At 40.0% G+C, this 20626-nt stretch overlaps 1 protein-coding gene across 2 annotated transcripts in view; it reads left to right on the top strand.

Moving 5' to 3' along the window:
• The window catches only part of LOC115021102 (F-actin-uncapping protein LRRC16A-like), a 65704-nt gene extending 45103 nt beyond the window's left edge, over positions 1 to 20601 (top strand). The window contains exons 18-38 of one of the 2 annotated variants that reach the window (XM_029451261.1): positions 1489 to 1570; positions 1660 to 1759; positions 1996 to 2050; positions 5825 to 5997; positions 6510 to 6578; positions 7984 to 8077; positions 8218 to 8316; positions 8784 to 8912; positions 9056 to 9187; positions 9798 to 9973; positions 10053 to 10140; positions 10379 to 10519; positions 12134 to 12200; positions 12420 to 12646; positions 12851 to 12960; positions 13178 to 13432; positions 13542 to 13752; positions 15241 to 15277; positions 15691 to 15954; positions 16053 to 16190; positions 17305 to 20601. In XM_029451261.1, the coding sequence (XP_029307121.1) occupies positions 1489 to 1570; positions 1660 to 1759; positions 1996 to 2050; positions 5825 to 5997; positions 6510 to 6578; positions 7984 to 8077; positions 8218 to 8316; positions 8784 to 8912; positions 9056 to 9187; positions 9798 to 9973; positions 10053 to 10140; positions 10379 to 10519; positions 12134 to 12200; positions 12420 to 12646; positions 12851 to 12960; positions 13178 to 13432; positions 13542 to 13752; positions 15241 to 15277; positions 15691 to 15954; positions 16053 to 16190; positions 17305 to 17477 (2820 nt within the window). In that variant the 3' untranslated portion in view covers positions 17478 to 20601. Of the gene's footprint in view, positions 1 to 1488; positions 1571 to 1659; positions 1760 to 1995; positions 2051 to 5824; positions 5998 to 6509; positions 6579 to 7983; positions 8078 to 8217; positions 8317 to 8783; positions 8913 to 9055; positions 9188 to 9797; positions 9974 to 10052; positions 10141 to 10378; positions 10520 to 12133; positions 12201 to 12419; positions 12647 to 12850; positions 12961 to 13177; positions 13433 to 13541; positions 13753 to 15240; positions 15278 to 15687; positions 15955 to 16052; positions 16191 to 17304 lie in introns of both variants that reach the window. The other variant, XM_029451260.1, reaches the window with a different exon arrangement.
• Positions 20602 to 20626: the final 25 nt, after the last annotated feature.

The raw sequence follows: 20626 nt of genomic DNA, 5'->3' as shown, positions 1-20626 counted from the left end.
CAACAGCGCTTTCCAGACCCGTTGTCAGAGAAGAGTCGACCTACAGTAGATCCCACGACTATAGTTAAATTAAATGCACGGCACAGTGTTGCTGGTGATGATGCATTTGAATCTTATAGTAAGTAGGTAACACGGTTAAAGCACAATGCAAAATACAGTGAAAGCCTGAGTGATCAAAAGACTGCAACCAGTGGATTTTCGGGGGATATGTTTTGTTTTGTTTATTGTATTCCTTTATTCTTTCACTTTCTAGTATTAGCAGAATTTGTGTAAATGCCTTGTCAGAAAAGGTTTGAATAGTGTTTTTTAATAGTTTGAAGGAAACACTCATCCAATGCAATCAGCTTTTTAGGAGCCACTCCAAAAACCATTCGACAGACCAGTGACACTGTTAAGAGGCTGTATAATAGAATACTTGGCAGACAGCAGGAAGGGGTGGAGGGGGAGAGATGAGCGGAGGGGCTGGGGGGGGTTTAGTTTCTGTCACTAATTGTTTCATCACACACACACACACACACACACACACACACACACACACACACACACACACACACACACACACACACACACACACACACACACACTTCATCTCTTCCCCTGCTCAGCAAAAGGCAGTTTGCTGCAGATTCAATGGGATTGCTAAAGATAACGCATGAATACAAATTACACAGGAAATCTAATTCCAGATTTCCATAGAAATCTTCCCAAACTGAAGCTGCGGGGGAAATGATGCGTTCGGTTCTAACGAGCTGTTTGGTGGCGGCAGCCTAAAAACTGTGCTGAGTGGCCTGACAGCATGCAAAATAAGGATGGCGTTTATGAATCCTGTTGAGTGTGTTTGTGCAAATGTGTGTGTCATTGTTGAGAAGAGAAGAATGATCATTAAGCATCTGTGTGTTTTGTTGCTGGTAATTGTTGGCATGGCTCTGACACGCTGTTCTCCCCCTTAATGCTTCTGTAAGCTTGGCCATTGTGTAAGTACATATGTGCTCACTCACATTTTTATTTGCAGATGTTTATTTTCTGCTGATCATATTCTTCTCGGGGTCCATATTTATTTTCTGGATGAAGTGTGTTGTTTTTGTGTCATTTTCCATCACATGTTAGTCATTTTAAACCACAAGTTCCTCTTCATAAGTTCCTCCTGCATGTTTAAAACCAAATGCATGCCAGATGTTTTTGTATTCAAGCATTTGCTTTGTTATTTTCTCAGCTGCCCATATACTCCATATACCGTACTTGAATCTCATATTACTGAATTTGTACAAACATTTGCACAGTGGAAGCACAATGACATTTTGCAGTCATGGTGCAGGATTCTCTTTTTCCAGTAGTACGGCAGCAGGCAATTAAGGAGTCACATATTCAAAGTGTTACACGCTCTAGTTACCTGTGCTGTTACTAGATAAACAGGCCATACTCTACATAGTGTCAAATGAAGTGTATGTGTAGCTGTGTGTTTTAAAATGTTCCCTCCTGTCTTCCCAGCTGCGGTCAGGAGGTTCTCAGATCCTTGAAGGTTGTATTGCCGAGATCCCAAACATCTCCAGCCTTGACATCTCTGACAATGGTGAGATATTTACTGAATCTTTCAACTCTAACCTCATGCTGAATAAGTCTTCTCCATCTTACGTTTCCAACCTGTTTCTCTACCTCCAGGCCTGGACTCAGACCTGGCCACTCTGCTGGTGTGGCTGGCCAAGAACCGATCCATCAGACATCTGTCTCTGGGCAAGAACTTTACTAACATCAAGTCCAAGTAAGAATACAGTACAAGCTTCCTCCTCCTGTACTGTGCAGTGCATTGTTTTTCCTGTGGACAGGGAGTGAAGATGACCAGATATCTACAATGTATAATGTGTATGCTGCACCGAATAATCTAGAAACAGTATATTCTGTAGATTTTTCTATATTTAAGATTATACACAGTGCCGTTTTCAAAATATTCCGATTATCATGTCCACACTGTCTCATTTTTCTTCCTGTCTTTCTTAGAAACCTTGCTCCAGTGTTGGACAGCCTGGTCCACATGATTCAGGAAGAGGAGTCGGTGAGCTTTTAATTTTCTTCTTTGTCTGGCTTTTTGTGAGGGATGGTTGATAAATGGTGACGGATAACGTCCTCAAAACAGATGCCTCAGTTTCAAATTCTGTATGAGCCAGCATCCAGCTGAAGCAAATCACTGAATCTGCACCAGCTGCTCACAGCTGACCTCTGACCTCTCCATCGCAGGGTGGTGTGAATATAATCACCCTACAGTGATCAATAAAGTGTCACATTAAACTGAAACCATGTGGTTTATGAGAGCAAATATGCATGCTATTTCACTCGTGTAAAGGGTCGGGTGCATAAAGTTAGATCACAACAGCACTGAAAAGGAAAACAACTAAAGTACAGTACGTCTTGGAAACGACTCACAGGGTTGTGACCCAATTATTTAAACTGACAAATATCGTAACTTTTTATTGCCTTACATATTACTGTCTGCTGATTGTCACCATCTCTATTCAGAATTCAAAGAGATGATAGCTTTGCCTCGACACTCCCTCCATCCATTGAATTTTCCCTCCCTGTGTCTATCAATGTCTGTCAGGGAGAATTATTTAAATATTGCAAAATGCTGGGTAAGCTATCATTTTCTTCCTTTGCTCAGAAAGCCTGCAGTGAAATAAAGGGATCTTCTCCAGCTTCTAGCTATCTCCCTTTCTTTCAGTCCCTCAATCCATCTCACTCATTTTAACTCTGCCCATCATGGGAGCTGTAACAAATCTGGCTGTGCAGGTGGGATACTAAGATAATGAAATGAGGACAAGCCGGTCCTGAAAAAGTGATGCAGAGGTTAAAGGTGGAGTGTCAAAAGTTCATCAGTGGTGGATAGTAAGGAATACAATGGAGTTAGAAAGCGAATGGGGCAGAAAATGAAATGTATTACATTAATAGCTTACCAAGAACAGCTGATCATAGAGAAGGGCTTTGTGTGTGTGTGTGTGTGTGTGTGTGTGTGTGTGTGTGTGTGTGTGTGTGTGTGTGTGTGTGTGTGTGTGTGTGTGTGTGTGTGTGTGTGTGTGTGTGTGTGTGTGTGTTGGCTGGAGCTCCACAGACGCACTGTACAGCGCAGTATCGATCCTCTCATCCAATTCTCAGTGAGAAAGCAAATACGTGTCTTTCCACAAAAATGCTGAGCTATTCCTTTAATCCACAGAAAGAACACTTATAAACAAATACAATTAAACTAACTTAATTAACTAACTAACTAATAGTAACACATTGATTTATTATATAAACTACAGCAAATGCAAAACCACAGCCCAAACCATGCTTGTGAATGTTATGGTTTGGAGATGGCAGCAAAGAAATCAGTAACAACCTACATTTCACCAACACAAAGTTAGAGATGAAGATGCAATAATTGCCCTTCCCTAATTTCTCATGTGTGACAACAATATTAATAACAGTTCTTTAGTGTTTCAGAAAGAGTCAGTAAGAGCACCATCTTCCACTCTACCAAGCTAGTAGTGGAGTGTGGAGCGACGGGATGTTTTATTGCTTCATACACACTGCAGAATAAATAAATTTAATCAGGATATTAAACGCCGTTCATCATTTTACAGACATTCATTAAATTGATTAATTTGTTTCTGGTATAAGGCCGCTTATATTTGCATGTCTTGGTTTACAATTTTACATTTGCTTGGTTTTATTAAACAAGATGTCGTTGCATACCCAGGGTACTGATTTCAACATGTTTTAATAAAGGCTGGGAATCCGAGCTGCTGAAAGTAATTAGCTTCAGCCATTGTAATTACTTTTGTAGGCACAGCATCACACAGAAGTTGCCATTGTATACTTTATTTTACATTTACTGCTAAAAACCAGACAACATTAGTGCACCAGTTTAGTGTGTAACAGTAGGGCACTTTTAGTCCAGGTTTTTATTAGTATTCTCATTAAGCAGGAACCCAGTGTTAAGGTTCTTTTTCCTACTTTACTTCACTGAAGAAAGAATTAGCTACTGCTCCATAAACGTGTCCCTATTTAAATTTGCATGTTTAATGTCTACTCTGTGCCTCACGGGAGCACATGCAGGCAGTGAATAATTCTCTGCATCCTCAGACAAGACATAAAAAAAGTAATGTTCTGCCTTTATAACCATGGTGATACTATTCCTCCATGCATGCATTGCTAACCAAAAATAATCTGCCTTTAAAAGCTTCATTAGAGATAAACTAAGACATCATTCAGACCTCACTGGGAGTGTTTCTGCAGCGCTGTATGCTTTTGCATTCGTGTGTGCTGTTAGAGCTCGACATCCACAGTGTTATTCCATGTGGAGACGAGAGTCTCCTCTACTCAGATTCATATTCAGATGTTGTCCTGCTGGAGATGCCTCACAGGGAGCCATTATTTTCTTGCGATGGCCGGTTGACACGTGTACTAAAACATGAACATGGCCACGGTTCATTGTTTCACACGGGACTTTGTTACTTTTTCAGTTAGCTGCAAATCCACCAACAAGATTAGTTTTTAAAAGTCAATTCCCATCCAGTCTCTTCTGTATTTGCTCTGCAGTTCATGGATTGAAACAGTGTTGGAATGTAAAAAATACTAGTACTGTACTTACCTACTTTTTTCTTGCTTTATACTTTTACTCCACTACATTTATTTTTTAGCTGTAGTTACAAGTTAGTTTGCAAATTAAGATTTTTGAAATACAAAATAAATTAAACCACCCAACTGTTTGTAAATTAAGAAAACCACATCCAGCTCTGATATAAACTGCAGTTTACATGCGGAAGCATCAATTATAATAATAATAATAATAATAATATAATAATAATAATAATAATAATATTCCATTAATAGAATATGTAATATTGCAACACTGATAAAGCCCATTTTGGCTAAACTTGTACATTAAAAATTAAGTTCAATAATTTATATTGAAAATGTAAGTTAATTAAAAACAATTATATTGACATTGTATACATTAAATCAAATTATATTATACATGTTATTGAAACAAATGGATACAAATAAATTAAGTTAAAATATTTTTAAAACTATCTAAAATGACATTACATGCAAATTTAAAATACACAAAATAAGATGAAATACATTTAGCAAAACATTTATTGAAGACTGAATTCACTGAAAAGTTGTGCTTCTGTGTTGAGTTGAGGTGATGAGCAGGTTTTAGTCACTTTTGAATCCTGAAAACTTGAAACTTACTTTAAGCACTAAAATGACTTAGACAAAAAATTGGGATGCCCTAAAATGATTTTTCACAGCCCTGAGTTTCTCTTAAATCAGCCAGTAAGGAGCTTCTTTCATCATCTGCATGTTTTGTGAAAACGGCCCCCAGGAGTCTCCAGCTGTGTAAATGGCATGCATCATAGAGCAGCTCAAATCTGGTGAACAGACGGGCGCTGCTGGACATTTGTAAGCCCTCACATCACTCTCGCATCACAAAGAAATCCACTTGATCCAGTGCTGAATTTTTCATTTTGCCCTGTGGAGTGCCCTGTTTTGAATGATAATACGTCTGATATTTTAAAGAAGTCTGTTGCAAGTCTACTTGATCCTCTGATACATTTTTAATTGGGGTTTGCCCTTTTTTAGTCACCAGCCCCTGCAGGAACAGCTTTATAATTACAACTCTGACTCTGACAGCATGCAGGAGGCAGATAAACTGAAGCCTGTCCTGCTTTCCTATAACAGTCACAAACGCATCAGATATAACAAACACAAGATTGTTTTTAACCCCTTGTTCTCTTAACACCTTTTCCTTTCTCCTCCTCCCACCCCACTGAATTATCCCCCCCAGCCCCTCACCTCTCTGTCTCTAGCAGACTCCAGGCTGAAGAGTGATCTGACCATCGTTTTGAACGCCCTCGGCAGCAACTCCTCGCTCACCAGGTTAGATATCAGCGGGAACGCCATGGGGGACATGGGTGCCAAGATGTTGGCCAAGGCGCTACAGATAAACTCCAAACTCCGGTGAGTACATGTTCAGGGGTCAAATGATTGTCAATTACAAATAACAATGAAGTTGAGCTTCTACTGTCTCTTCAGCACTGGATCCTGAACACACCCCTGAATGCATGTTTCACACATGCTACATTTATGACGCCACTATTAATAATTTAACTTGGACAAAAATAAAATAAGAACACTTTACTTTGAACCCACCCTCCTTATTAACATATAAGCACTATATAAACATTTAATACATTATTTATAACATACTATAATATAATTGTTTATTAACGTACAATTATAACTTCATAACTGCATTCATAAATGCTTATGTCTAAATAAAACAGCCTTAGTGATCAACCATTTATTAAATAGTCTATAGTGTCTATAAATGCTAAATAACGGAGCTTAAAGAAAAGTGTTACCTGGTAAAAATGACATAAATGATTAAATTTGATTCAGGCCTTAGGACCTTTGTTGCATGTCATTAGTTCCAACTTTGCATGTGTCACATTGTGTGCTTGTCTGTGCAGGACTGTGATCTGGGATAGGAACAACACCAGCCCTCAGGGTCTTCAGGATGTAGCAGCCGCTCTGGAGAAGTAAGTAGCTGATGACTGACTCATGTAAACAACCTGTGAATCATACAATGCACCTTTTATTCTAACAGTACAAACACTGGTGTGCTTAATGGAAACTGCTGAAGGGATGGTTGTGTGGTTAGCATTTGCAGCCGAGATGTCATTTGGCTTTGTGCTGAGCAAGAGGAAACCTTGAGGTGTGTTTAGACAGGAAGAGGAGAGAGGATCAGAGGAAGTAAACCAGACAGTGACAAACGGGGAATACCACAACAAAGAAGCTGCTGAGGAAGGGAGAAGAAGAGAGCAGAGCAGATAAAGAGACCGAAAGTACAATTTGAGACTGGTTAAATCAAATGTTTGTCTACGGTCTGAATGTTTAACAGTCTCGGTGTGTGAATGAAATGTGCATCTGACAGCTGACACAGCTGTACATCCACCTCTCTCTGTTATCATATTTTCCCAGGAGCACATCTACCCATTTCCCCTCTGAGTCTCTGTATTGCATTATTGAAATAACAATTCTGTGTGTGTGTGTGTGTGTGTGTGTGTGTGTGTGTGTGTGTGTGTGTGTGTGTGTGTGTGTGTGTGTGTGTGTGTGTGTGTGTGTGTGTGTGTGTGTGTGTGTGTGTGTGTGTGTTGGTTTCCCCAGACATTTCAATACTTGAATAATATGCTAAATAATTACTTGAGGTTGAGCATTTTCAAGTCTCCAATATCCACCAGCATTAAAGTTACAGTATGAATGCTTGAATACATTTTGATAGTAATTCTCATTCTTTACCATTTTAAATTATAAAGCATACAATTAATCAATGATTGCATATCTAAGTACAGATGAATCAGTGTACCTTTAAGGTTGACAACATCAACCTCTGATCGGCCTCTTGCCTTTCCTTTTCCTACGAAATCTCTCTTTTTCATCTCTCTGTGCCTCCTGCTTCCCTTCTTCTCCTCCATCAATATATGAATATAAATACTGTGTGGCGACCTCCATTTCAAGATCAGTAACCTTCTCTAATGGGGCCAGTTCATTGCTCTGTAATAGACCAATGAGAGCAGCTGAGGGACCTGGCCACATGTAATGCTGTCTCCACCACACTCATGCAATATGCTAATTGAACTATTGCATATAATAACTGTTTATGTCATGGTTCAATAAGCTTAATGGCAGCAAGTTATCCTGGTAATAAATGATATGCAGATATTGACTTCTTAAATTATAAGTGAATGTATCATGAAATACAAGGGGATGCATTTCACTTTACAGTATGTTTACTATTGTACTACAGTGAGTAAAATACAAACCCTAAGCTGTGCATCATATTGTAATATAGTATACATGTGTGTACAAATGACTTTCCTTCGTGCTTATTCTTTCTCTTCTGTGGAATAATAATTTCCTCTCCTCTGGCTGTGTGTCCATCAGGAACTTCACCATTCGTTTCATGCCCATCCCCATCATCGATGCCTCCCAGGCTCTGAAGGCCGGCCCGGAGAAAACAGAGGACGCCTTGCTAAAGGTACGTCAACAACTCTCATTGGTTCAACGCTGTATGCAACAGCTTCAGTGAAAAACAAACAGAAGAACTTTTCTGTTTCTGTTTTTCATTATCACGTTGGTTTATTATCATGACAGTGATGTTGTGTTTTCCCCCCCCAGATTGAGAATTATTTGTACAGGAACCATGAAACCAGAAAATACCTACAGGAGCAGGCCTATCGGCTGCAGCAGGGCATCGTGACCACAACCACACAACAGGTGTGTAAACAAACACACACACACACACACACACACACACACACACACACACACAAATGCATTATGGTTTATGAAGTACACAGGACTGTACCAAATGAGGTAAATAGGACATTTGATACAAAACTTAACTTTACACTAACATTCTATGTATAGTTCAAGAGTGTATTTGTACACTCACTGCACCTTTGGGACATTATATCACATTTATATTCTGTGAATACAAAGATATGTTTCATTGACCAGTGTGTCTAGCCACTGTAGTTATTAGTGTTTAAGTCAACCAGAATCACACAGACAGAGGTGACCTGCCACATAACTTAAAAAAGCTATTTTATATTTATATTAGGTATTGAACTAATATAACATTTAAATTGTTTATCCATTAATTTAAGTCAGGAAAAACAATACAAGTATTAAGCCTTTGGCATTTCAAACAAAACTGTCCATATCTTGTTTTTGTCTTCCAGATGATTGACAGAATTTGTGTGAAGGTGCAGGACCACCTGAACTCTCTGAGGAACTCGGAGACAGATGCCATCTTGGAGGACGTCAGGTCAGCAGAGAATCTCATCAAAGATGCCAGGAACTCTAAAACGGTGAGGAGACGCACATTACACACACGGGCCTCCCTGGTGCGTGGGAATTAAAAGATTTTACCGACAAGCTTATTTGGAGATCATTTTCTAGTAGTTTACTATCCCTTGTAAAATGATTATTCCTATCCTCTGTGTCTCCCCAGCTGCTCCCTAACCTCTACCACCTAGGATCCGCTGCCAGAGAGGAGGTGAACAGCTCATCAGTAGGACCCATCCAGGAGAAATTGGAGTCTATGGCCGGGGAGGTGACGAATGTCATGGACCAACAACTACAGGTATGCCACCAAAGAATTATAGTTTAAATTAACTGTTTGATTTATGGCTCAATACCTTAAATATAATACTACCAAGGGGTCAAAGTGATTTACAGGGTCTGTTTGTAATAAATAGAAAATAGGCACCACCTACAGGCGGTGAGCAGAAAACATTAACTCTTAGGAAAAGACTTCAACACACTTTATTAGATGTTTTATTATAATAATCTTTATTGGCACTCTTAAAAATCTAAATTACAAAATGCTTTACACCAATCACCAAAATATAAAATAGTTTATATAATGAAACGGGTAAAACCAAATTAAACCTCCACAAGGCCGTTTCCATAAGTGAAAATATATTGTGTGTTTCCGCCCTGTGATTCGGATCTGCTCCAAAAATGTAATGGGGTCTTCCTTGGCCGATGCTACACCCTTCATGAATAACAGGGCTGGCAGTTTTCTCGTAATCCTGTTGACAAACCAACAAGCCAAACTAAAAACATAACTTCCTTGGCAGAGGTTATAAAAGTGTTCCTTTGAAGTTAATTGCTGGTGTCGAATTACTTTAATCAAACCCTCATCATGCACATGTTCACATCCATCCATCTTTTAACTTGACTCCTTCCAGACTCTGTTGGAGTCGATGGTGGATGCAGCAGAGTCTCTGTGTCCCCATGTGATGAAGAGGAGTAGTCTTCGTCCAGAGCTAATGAAGGCCAGCTCAGCCAAGATGGTTGTACCCAAAAGCTTTGTCACCAAAACCCTCCTGGAGCAGTCTGGGGTGGATATTATCAACAAGATCAGGTGTGTGTGTGTTTTAATGTTTGGTTCTGCTCTCTTGTTCTGCTACCTGACCATCACTGTCCTTCTTTCTCTCCGTCAGTGAGGTGAAGCTGAGTCTCGCGTCCTTCCTGTCCGATCGTATTGTGGATGAGATTTTGGAGGCTCTTTCCTCTTCCCAACTCACTCTGGTAAGATTAAAGTCAACAGAGCTCTGAACTGGCTCATTGATTCATTAACAGTGGCTGTTAATTGCTCTAACATACAGTATTTCCAGCTACATCCACATTCATTTAACCTTTTCCAATTTTAGTTTTTATTAAATTGTAAATCTCTCTAAAACTGCTTTTCATTTTATCATTCCTTTCTTCCCACTTTCCTATCCGCAACTTTCTCTTCTCCATTTTTCCTCTCCTCTTGTGCTCCCAGGCAGACCACCTGGTGCGACGAGGTCGCCCCTTGGTGCAGCAGGAGTCGATGGACCTGGACGTCCCAGAAGAGAAGATTCCTAAACGGGCATCCACCGAGATACTGGAGGCTGAGAGGCTGGAGGATCTAGAGACGTGCATGGTAGGTTTATGTGCAAATGTGTGTCCATGATTTATATTCTTAGGTTTTTATTGGAATTGGATTTACAGTCAAATGTATTTATTAAAATGCAACCTGTTACATTCAGTTGTATTACACACAAGCACTGGCTGAATATTACCCTCTTCTCGAAAAAATCGAACTTGACGAATCTACATTTACTGAAGACAATTGAGAGCTGATTTTGATGTTCAGTAAAGTTAACTTTTATACTTGGCTGTTCGGGTTGGAGTATATGTGTGGAGACATGTCTGAGTCTATCAGGGCAAAAGTTTCACGTTTCCAAAAATAATTGTCTGATTTGATTCTGTGGTGTAAATTAACATTTATGCGTAGGAGGGAAGTACAATCTCCAGGACAAGAAAGAGGGGAAGTTAACTTATCACCTACCGCTGTTCAACTTTATTCAACCTTTGTGAAAGTTCATGGGTCTTGAGATGAGGAATGGTTGCTTTTTACCACAATTTTATGTAGATCAGTTATAACCGTGAATACAGGCTGCATGTTCTTCTGTCTCTGGTCCTGTCTGTCTCTCTGATGTCTTGCTCCTCTCTTCATCTTATATCCCTCTACTTTCTCCTGTTTTACATGAACAGGGTACTCCAGCTATCTCTTCCATGTTTGTCTCCACTAGGCTTTACTGTGTGTTGTCTTTCTCTCCTCTTCTTTTCCTCTCTTCTTCCTTCTCTTTCCATTTTTGCTCCATGGAGATTTTGTGCTGCACCACTGTAAGTAATTCTGGACTGTCGCTCTATACTCTTCTTTCCCTTTTCTGTCTCTCGTCACTGTGCCTGCTCCACAGCTCTCTGTGCTGTAGCTTTATCTACAGAACAAAGAGTCTCATGTATATAGATTTTTGACCCCAGTGATTTATTTTAAATAGGACTTTTGTTTTTGTTTTTTTACCTACGGTAGAACACATATATATTTTCTTTCATCACTCTGCAAATTATTTAAAAATTGTTGGAATACTGATATTTATGATCGTAATGCACCCAACCACTCAATGCACTGTCTGTCATCTCCACCTTGTAAATGTGGATCACAGTACAATATAATTTACAACATGTGCTACTGTGTTTACTCTACCAATGTATGAAGAAAATAGATTTCTATAACCCCTGCCCCTTTCTCACTTTACATTTTAGGATATTAACTATTTGCTTCACCAGTGTGCGTTGATAACCTTATTTAAACATTAAAAGTTCCTGTCTATATATAGATTGAGATGTTTGTGTTATTCTAGCTTGAAGAAGTGTATCAATTAATATAGATAATTACCAATAACGATCAATAATATTATTGGCTGTTAGATGTTTGGTCTTAGTACAAATTGGCAGACAATGATATCTAGTGTAGTTACAAATAAGCACTGGACAGAATCCCAAATCTAAAACCAGTATCATACAGCCACAGAGTTGGTGTATAAATTGTATGATTTTTGACAATATTGCTTGTTCATTGTGTTCACCCAAGCAATTATTCTTTCGAACATAGTTTATCAATCTCAAAGGTCAATCGGTTTTGAATGATAGAAATGACAGTTTTGAGATTTTGTTAACAATTACCACAAATCTGATTATTATCGTCTTTCAGATGACTCCTAAATCCAAAAGGAAGAGCATCCACAGCAGAATGCTTCGGCCCGTGTCTCGTGCTTTTGGTAAGCAGTTTATTTATATTTTATATGACATTGGTATTAGTACAAATAGTTCATTCTCTATCTGCTTTGTACAATAAAAAGCTATAACAGATGGGTTAGTGTGCTGGTTTGAATCATACTGTATTTGTTGTAGTTCCTCAATATGATGACAAGTGAGAGACACTGAAGCATTTAATGTATGTCTTCTTACAAACCTCTTAATGACCGCCCAACCTACAGAGATGGAGTTTGACCTGGACAAGGCCCTGGAGGACGTCCCGATCCATGTGGAGGAAACTTCAACTTCATCTCAAACTCCTCCGACTCCATCTCAGGTCCTGCCCAAACTGGAGCACCGGCCATCAGGAGTGATGGTGGAGCTGCCGTCTGAGGAGGAAAAAAAGCTGCAGCACTTCACCAAACTGCGACCGCGCCGAAACAAGAAAAAGCATTCCAGCAAAATACCTGTGAGTAAAGCTTAGCCGCTTTGCATGGATTCAAGTTTTCAAGACATTAGTGGCCCTTTAAAGAGGCTTACTTTCATTTACTTGCCACATTAAATTGAACAGGAAACATGAGTGGACTAAACACTCACATGTACGGAGACGGTAGATCTACTGTTTGTCAGATGGTCCAGACATAATATCAGATTCTTCAACTTCCTCTTTCAGCAAATCAACAGCGCTCCATCTCAGGATGGAGAGCAGAATGGCCTCATGGGAAGGGTGGATGAGGGTGTGGACGAGTTCTTCTCTACAAAAGTCACCAGGATGGATTCCAAGTAAGGATTATGCTTTATTTATATTTAAGCTTCCACGCCGGCAGGTTGTCCAGCCGTATGTCCCATTCTTGTGACCACAATATCTCCAGGAACGCCTTGAGGGAATTTATTCAAATTTGGCACAAACGTCCACTTGGGCTCAAGGATGAACTGGTGACTTTGGTTTTCATATCTCACTATTTATTGTACTCCTCTCTTAATTATTTTTGTCTCTCAGACGTTCCAAGAATTCAGAATCTCAGGATGGAGAGAAGAAGAAGAAAGGAGGATTCCTCAACCTCATCAAACGTTCTTCCAAATCCGACAAAGCAGATAAATCTGAAAAATCAGATAAGTCTGAGAAAAACCAGGCGACCCCTGCAGCTTCGGGTACATCCTCAGCCTCTGCAGCCTCGACGCCAGCTTCTATCCCTGAGGAGCCGTCCTCTCCAAAGGTGGCTGTAAAGAGCCCGGCGCCTGAACCAAAGTCTAGGTATAGATGAACATTTTTCTGTTGTAGAACAACAGTTCACCCACTAACTAAGTTAGTCTTAATGCACCAATCTGCTTTGATTTACTAATAAATCCTGTCTTTCCTGCAGAGACGCCTCCAGCCGCTCACAGCCTACAGACTACAGCAGCAGCTCAGACCGCTCAGAAGAGCTGAGGACGCCAGACTCCATGGACGAGCCCTGGGAGTGCATAGACGGCAGGGGCAGTCCTCAGGGAGGCAGGCGGTACCCGGGGATGCAGATGATGGGCAGCGGCCTCCTCGCAGAGATGAAGGCCAAGCAGGAGAGGAGAGCGCATAAGGTGAGGTGGTGTGATTTTGAAAAGTCAGCACCAGGGTTACAAGAAAGAAGGGAAAGTGAGGGACTGATGGGAGAGGGGGAACATGTGGCAAAAGTCTTCTTGTCCATGATTTGAAAAGACAACATTATCATGCTCCCCAAATTAAATACACTATACACCTGCACCAACATTTGTGATGGGTGCTAATTTATTTTAAAAAATCCCAGACAGTTACAAGTGAGCTTTGACTGTTTATTCTTAACATTGCAAACAGCGAATAAATTCAAGGTCAACTTTGTATCACATGGTTCTTTACTAACCAAACTCAATCTGCGGATGAAGGCCATGTGATGTAGTTGAACGTTCCTGTAAAAAGTGTGTTTTTGAAAAACGACAGATACAAAATCTATTATTTAACGCTACTAAAATAAGGTTTTAGGATAGTGATATGACAACATTAGATTTTGTTTTGGGGACAAAATGCTGTCTGTGTTCAGTCTCGACTTGTCAAGGCTGTTATGTTCATTCACTCTGGATTCCAGCTGAGACACACAAAATAAGAAGCATCTACACACAGGCCCGGATGCTTATGTGTTTATCTTCAGGCTAGTCATTGCGTCTGTCAACATGAAAACACAAACAACAAGGTGAAAGGAGGAAAGTGCAGAGTGGAAGAGATAGGAGGCATGAACAGCAAATTGACAGAATGAAGACAAGAAAGAAGGCCGATATGCAAATGGCCTGTCACGACATGTGGGAATATTTCACCCATTTTAAATTCCAAACAAGAAGAGCTTTTTTATTTACTTGAAAATAAAAGTGTGATTCAAGGGGAGAATTGGCGAGATAACACATATCCCCAGTTTAATAAGGGCAATAACTGTTTTGTATACAATCTTAGTGTCGTTGAAATATGATTTGCTGTTAGCACGTGTGTGTGTGTGTGTGTGTGTGTGTGTGTGTGTGTGTGTGTGTGTGTGTGTGTGTGTGTGTGTGTGTGTGTGTGTGTGTGAGCGCACAATAAGAGGTTTATGGTGTTAGCATTAGGGTTTTTTTCTGACCTTGTATCAGTGGCACTAAAGCTTCTCCTGCCATCTGCTTGTTATGGCTGGCTTCCAGTTGTGTGTATATATGTGTGTCTTTGTGTATGCAGGTAATTTGAGAGTTATTCAGGAGGCGGGTCATTAATGCAAAGTGTGTTTGTGAGCTGTATCCTGAGCCTTTTCTAACACAAAGGCGCGCCCTTATGTTTGAATGTTGCTTGGCAGTGTTACATGGACACTCGGCATCACTAAACGCTGAAATAAAAATATACTGTTTACAAGATTGACTGCAATGTATGAAATATAGCAAACTCAAAAAGGTGGTCTTAAAATTGTGTTCAATATTTGTACATACTAGGTTTCATCTCCTAAAACTGTATAATAAGGTAAAAGGATATATATTTGTAATTGTTTTACTATTCTGAAGTCACAGTGATCCAATATTGTGTCCTTGTGTCTCCTCCAGTCCTCCAGCCCTGACCGGCCTGACAGCAATTCAACAGGTAAACAGATTCATGCCCTTGAGCAAGGCACCGGACATCCCCCTTCCCCCCTCACTCCCATTGCTCCCCGGGCGCTGTGCATTAGCTGCCCACTGCTCCTAGTAGTTGACTCCTGGTACTAGGATGGGTTAAAAGCAGAGAACAAATTTCACTGTGCTGTGCTCTGCATGTGAGACCATTGAAAAGAGGGTTTCATCCCTCCGATTCTATTCTATTCATCTGTTGAGATAAACATGGGAAAAAAGGCTTAGTCAATGGTTTTGTTTTCTGAGGCAGCTACTGTTTCTCAGCCTTCAAATGCAGGGAGACGAGTTCGGTTATGAAGTGCTACTTTGGCTGTTCATGTTTTGGTTTCCTATACACTCCATAAAAGTCATTGTGTGCATCATTTTTGTATTTTGATGTGTCAGCAGCCAAGCCCGCCATTTCAGAAAGCAAGTCCCCCAGTGGTTCGATTAATAAATCTGATCCACCGGCGGGTTCACCAGAGAAGACCCCTCCTCGTGGAGAGAACAAGCCTGACAAGGCCACTCGTCTCAGGTCTACGTCCTCCTCGAGTTCCCCTGGGGGACCAGTAACTCCTAAACCGGCGGTACCACAGGGAGCAAAGCCCGCTCTGGCTGCCCGACCCACCATCCCACAGAAGCCAAGGACCAGCAGTACCAGCAGGAGCATAGGTGATTGTTGCTGCAGTGATTCAGTTTTATCCTACTGTGAGATTGTATGACAGATGAGGCATATTTGTTTTAAATTGATAATATAATTTCCCTGACAGATGAGAGCTCAGATTCCCCCGGCAGTGGCGGTGTGTCTCCAAAGGTCACAGCACTGAAGAGGACGGTGTCAGACAAAGACAAAGACGGTCAGATCAGTCTGCAGTCAGGAGGCTCTGCCAACAAAACCACTCAGGATGGTGGGTCACACAATCTTTGAATATGTCCACATAGCTCTTTCATGCTGTGGTCTTAATGCTAATAAAGAGTTGTCTTCTTAAAAACACATTGGCAGCTGCCTTTTTCTCTCCTTCACCCAAAACCTGTCCTTTGGCCAAAGCAGATTTCCCCTGGATAGATGTTTGATGTCACTGTCAGGATCTGACAGCAGTATTATCTATTATGTAACAGACAGCTGATATATGTCCGTCTGTCTTAGCTCTCTAATACGTTGTCTCTCTGCTCTCCTGTGTGTTATGTTATCAGTGACACCCTCTGGAGCCTGTCGGAAGTGCACGCATCTGATTCACGTTCATGAGCATAATTTTCTGCTTTCGGGCAAATAAGAATTTCTTTTGTAACCGTTATCGAATGATTCCAGAGACTTAAAAGCTAGAGGGGCAGTTTCTATCTACTCAGTGCAGCCAAGGTAATCTCAAAACATCTGCACCATGAGAGGGATACTTAGACGCTGCCACATTTTATCCATTTGATGCTGTATCACAGAATATAAATGCTTTCAAGAGAAGAAGAACACTGCCACATTTTCCTCCTTTTGTATGAAAGCACTGTATTACATGCATTCACAATGTGTGCCAGGTGCAAATCAACGTAAGCCTCTTTGGATCGTTCACCTTATTTCGGAGTAAATCAAGAGCCATTAGGTGTCAGTATACACAGAGAAATGTTCATTTATCTTTGTGCATGTACAAGATGTTGAAGTGGCAGAGTCCTAACCCAGAATACCTTTGAACACTTGTGCCTCACAAGAGACATTCTTGGCTTTTTAGTTTTCTGATCATTTTGGCAAAGGTGTGAGACCACCAGTCAATCACAGGGATAACAATCTAAATATTCTCAAAATTCATAATTTACAATAATAATTTAGTCTTCAGAATTTCCACACTGGATGTGATTTGTAGTGTACAGTACATGAAACATTGGAAACAAAGAGAATTTTCAAATAAATAAAAAATAGTTGGTGCTGTATATTTAAGTATGCATTAGTATTTTTCTCTCCCCCCTTTCTTCCCCTTACTCTAAGCATTGTCAACACTTGCTGTCATTTTTATCTACTGTCTCTGTTGTTTTCAGCGAGGGCGGGGTCTGTGTCAGACTCTGTTCAGCGACCCAGTCGTCTCCGGACCAACTCTGAGGATCACGGCTCCTTCAAGAACAAGGACCAAACTCCAAACCCAGACAAGGCAGCGGGCAAGAAGTCATCAGACTCTGGGGAGGAGGCAGACAAAGACTTTATTTTAATATGATTAAGACAAATTCACAGCAAAAACCTGTTGACAAGCTTCACACGTTTTGCTCCAGAAAAGCAACTAAGGAGGAAACTAATCAAATTTAATTTATATTAGAGGTTGTACCTGTGAGTTCTGTCTGACCGCAATGTAGAAATCCTGTTTGGTGTGCAGGAGGACCTTCTGCAGCATCAGGTAATAATCGGTTTCAAATTAAAGTTTAGTTATCTACGATAAAACTATTGTTATTTAATCTCGGGGAAATATCCTCAGTAAACCAAACTGTGCTAATGCTCCTCAGAGCTTCCTTCTCACAGCCTTTTCTCTTCCTTTTTTTATTCCTACTCTGCTGTCAGAGGAAAATCTCATGTCTCTAAAAGAATAACCTTTTCAGGATTTGAGGAAATGGTTCCCAGGATGACTGAGCAACTTCAACCAATGAATACTAAAAACCTGGTGTGAAGTTTGTTAACCACTAAGAAGAAGAAAAAGACGCTTTCAGAAACCAGCAGACTTTGTGTGCAAAGACAGACAGGGAGAGACTCTGAAACTATGAGTGTTCACTGACCAAATCTTTCTTTGACTAATAATCAAACGTTTTGTTGCAGTAGCTCGTCTCCCAGGGACCAAACACGTGGAACAATAATACCAGGATTACTGTGCTTGAACTTAAACATACGACCAGACCAGGACCCAATGGCATTTTCTTCCTTCAATATATTTGTATAGATTTTTCTATATACTATTTTCAGTATGCGCAAGTTACTTTTCTTCGGACTTCAGAGGTGACTGAATCCATTATGCAATCAATCTTTTTTTCAGGAAAATACAGGTTCAGCTGAGAATCTCAGCCCATCATAATCAGAAACACATTTGATGTAGCTTGCATAACAGCAAAACTACATGTCACTCAAAGGAGAGGACTGAAGGATAGACATCAAACATCCCAACTGAACTCTGGTTTGTCTCTGTAGGAGAGTTGGAGTGACCATATGAAGTATTGCTTCCAAAGGACTGTGGTACACCTTAACTTCACTGATGGCTTCAGCGCTGTTAACTAACACTGTGGAAAATGTATCTTATGATACCCTTTAAACTACGGACATCTTTTTTCCGGGAGAAACGGAGAATGTGTCTGTCATTAAATTGCAATAGAGTGCAATCAAAAACATGTCTAGTGTTTTTTGGTCAAGAAAATGAAACCGCTTAATTTCTAGCTGATACTCCTCTGAACAAATGAGACCTATTCAAGTAAACTGAGTGTTTGTCACAGTCATGCAGACCCTATATTGCTCTTACAGACGGATGGATTGCTCACTTATGATAAAGCTTAATTTATTAATATTCTCCTGGTGTGCTGATGATCCAATGAAAGCAAAGAACTTGCTCAAAAGGTGAAATGTCATAGAAGGAAACACAGAAACCACTGACATTCGCTTCCCATTTCAGTAGCTATCTTTGACTTTGTGTGAAAGCAGGACACTGAGGGAACTCCAGCCTTCAAACACTTCAGACTTGACCTTCAGGGCTTTGCAATTCAGTTCACTTTTACTTCATTCTACAACAACAGGTCTCAGGCAGATTCTTTTCATTTGTCTTTTAGATGCAAGGAAATGCCCTTTTCACACTGCTACAAACTGGGTCCTTAATATTACTTTATGTTCAAAATCGTTCATCTTCATCATTCAAAACTCATACCTCTATCTACAGTTTGTACCCTTAGCATTGGAGTGTTTTATTTAATTTAAAAATCCTGCTGTTTAACCAATATTGGATATAAAGGTTGGGACAGACATTGAGCCTTTGCAATACATTATGCTGCACTCATATCATATCAGTTACTGTAATGACCAGAAATACCATCAACATCCAAGTAGTCATAACTAAAACTTGGATTTTTCTGAAATGTTCTTTTGCAAGCAAACACACATGGATGCCTCACATCAGTCCATCATTCAAGGGAAATAAACCCACATTTAATATATTTTGAATTTTTAGACCTTATCAAATCAAATTCGCAATAATACAACCTGATGACGGAAATGCTTGCATGTCAGAAACATGGAAATTTGTCCCATTTCTGCAATCGTCCTATATGATGTAAACGCAGCATTATACCCCATCAACACCTGCATGTGAGATGTAGTGCTTATATCAACATTAACACCGTGCATCAGACCTCGTTCTCTATGTGCAGTGTGAAAGGGGCCGACTTGACATTTGTCAGATTCAAGTCGGGGCCAAAGGTCGTACTGGTGCACCTTTTCCTATGGTGTCTTTCGATGTCTTTTTGTAGGATTATTCTGATAACATTTTGCTTCTTTGTCACTAATCATGGCTCTGAAATAACACTGCTGTAAATAGTTCATCTCCGATGTCAACAACTGCTTCAAGTTACAGTCTCAGTCCCAAAAATCTAACATTTTTCAGTTTGAAAGGTGTTTCAGAACACTGAGAAAAAAAAGAAAAACACTACTTTGCAATAGGTTTAATGCGAACACGTGTGGCTGTGAGCTGTTGATATGTTTAGCCATTGCAAGGATATCACATGGACACCCTCTTCTGTGTGTTTGGGATTTCGGAAGCAGCTGGCTGTGTTTCTGTCAAGTTGTGTGAAAAACTGATGTTTTCAATCCTGAAAAATGAGAATCCCGCTTCATTACTGTTGGTGCACGGAGGGGAAAAAGTGAAAATAAGCAGTAGCATTGAGGGGAGACTCCTGAGTCTACGTGTGTATGACTGCATGATGTGAGTTGTACTGTATGTATATATGTGCTTTCATACATGTAGGAGTGTGCATGTGTATATATGTATGTGTAATATACACACTGATACATTCACACGCCTATGTGAACACAGCAAATCCTATATTGTTTTGGTACTAAGTACACTACTATACTAGGGGTTTGTTTGTAACTTATTTGGAATAAAAAAAAGTTGCCGGTGATGTCTTGATCCTTTGTTGTTTTTGCTCTCACATGTACATTGTGTTCATAAATGTAGAAATTAATTATTTGTATGTATTAATTTGTTATTACATGTAATCAATGTTACTTTCATCATTCAAAAAAGAAATGACGCAAATCAATGACTGTTTTCCTCGAGCTGGAAAAATAAAAATGCAAATGACATGTTTGCTCATCATCAGTCTTAATACGTTTTTTGTT

Source organism: Cottoperca gobio, chromosome 16, assembly GCF_900634415.1.
Source record: "Cottoperca gobio chromosome 16, fCotGob3.1, whole genome shotgun sequence".
NCBI lineage: Eukaryota > Metazoa > Chordata > Actinopteri > Perciformes > Bovichtidae > Cottoperca > Cottoperca gobio.
The sequence above is the reverse complement of the archived record's forward strand: the minus strand, read 5'-3'. Positions and strand labels throughout refer to the sequence as shown.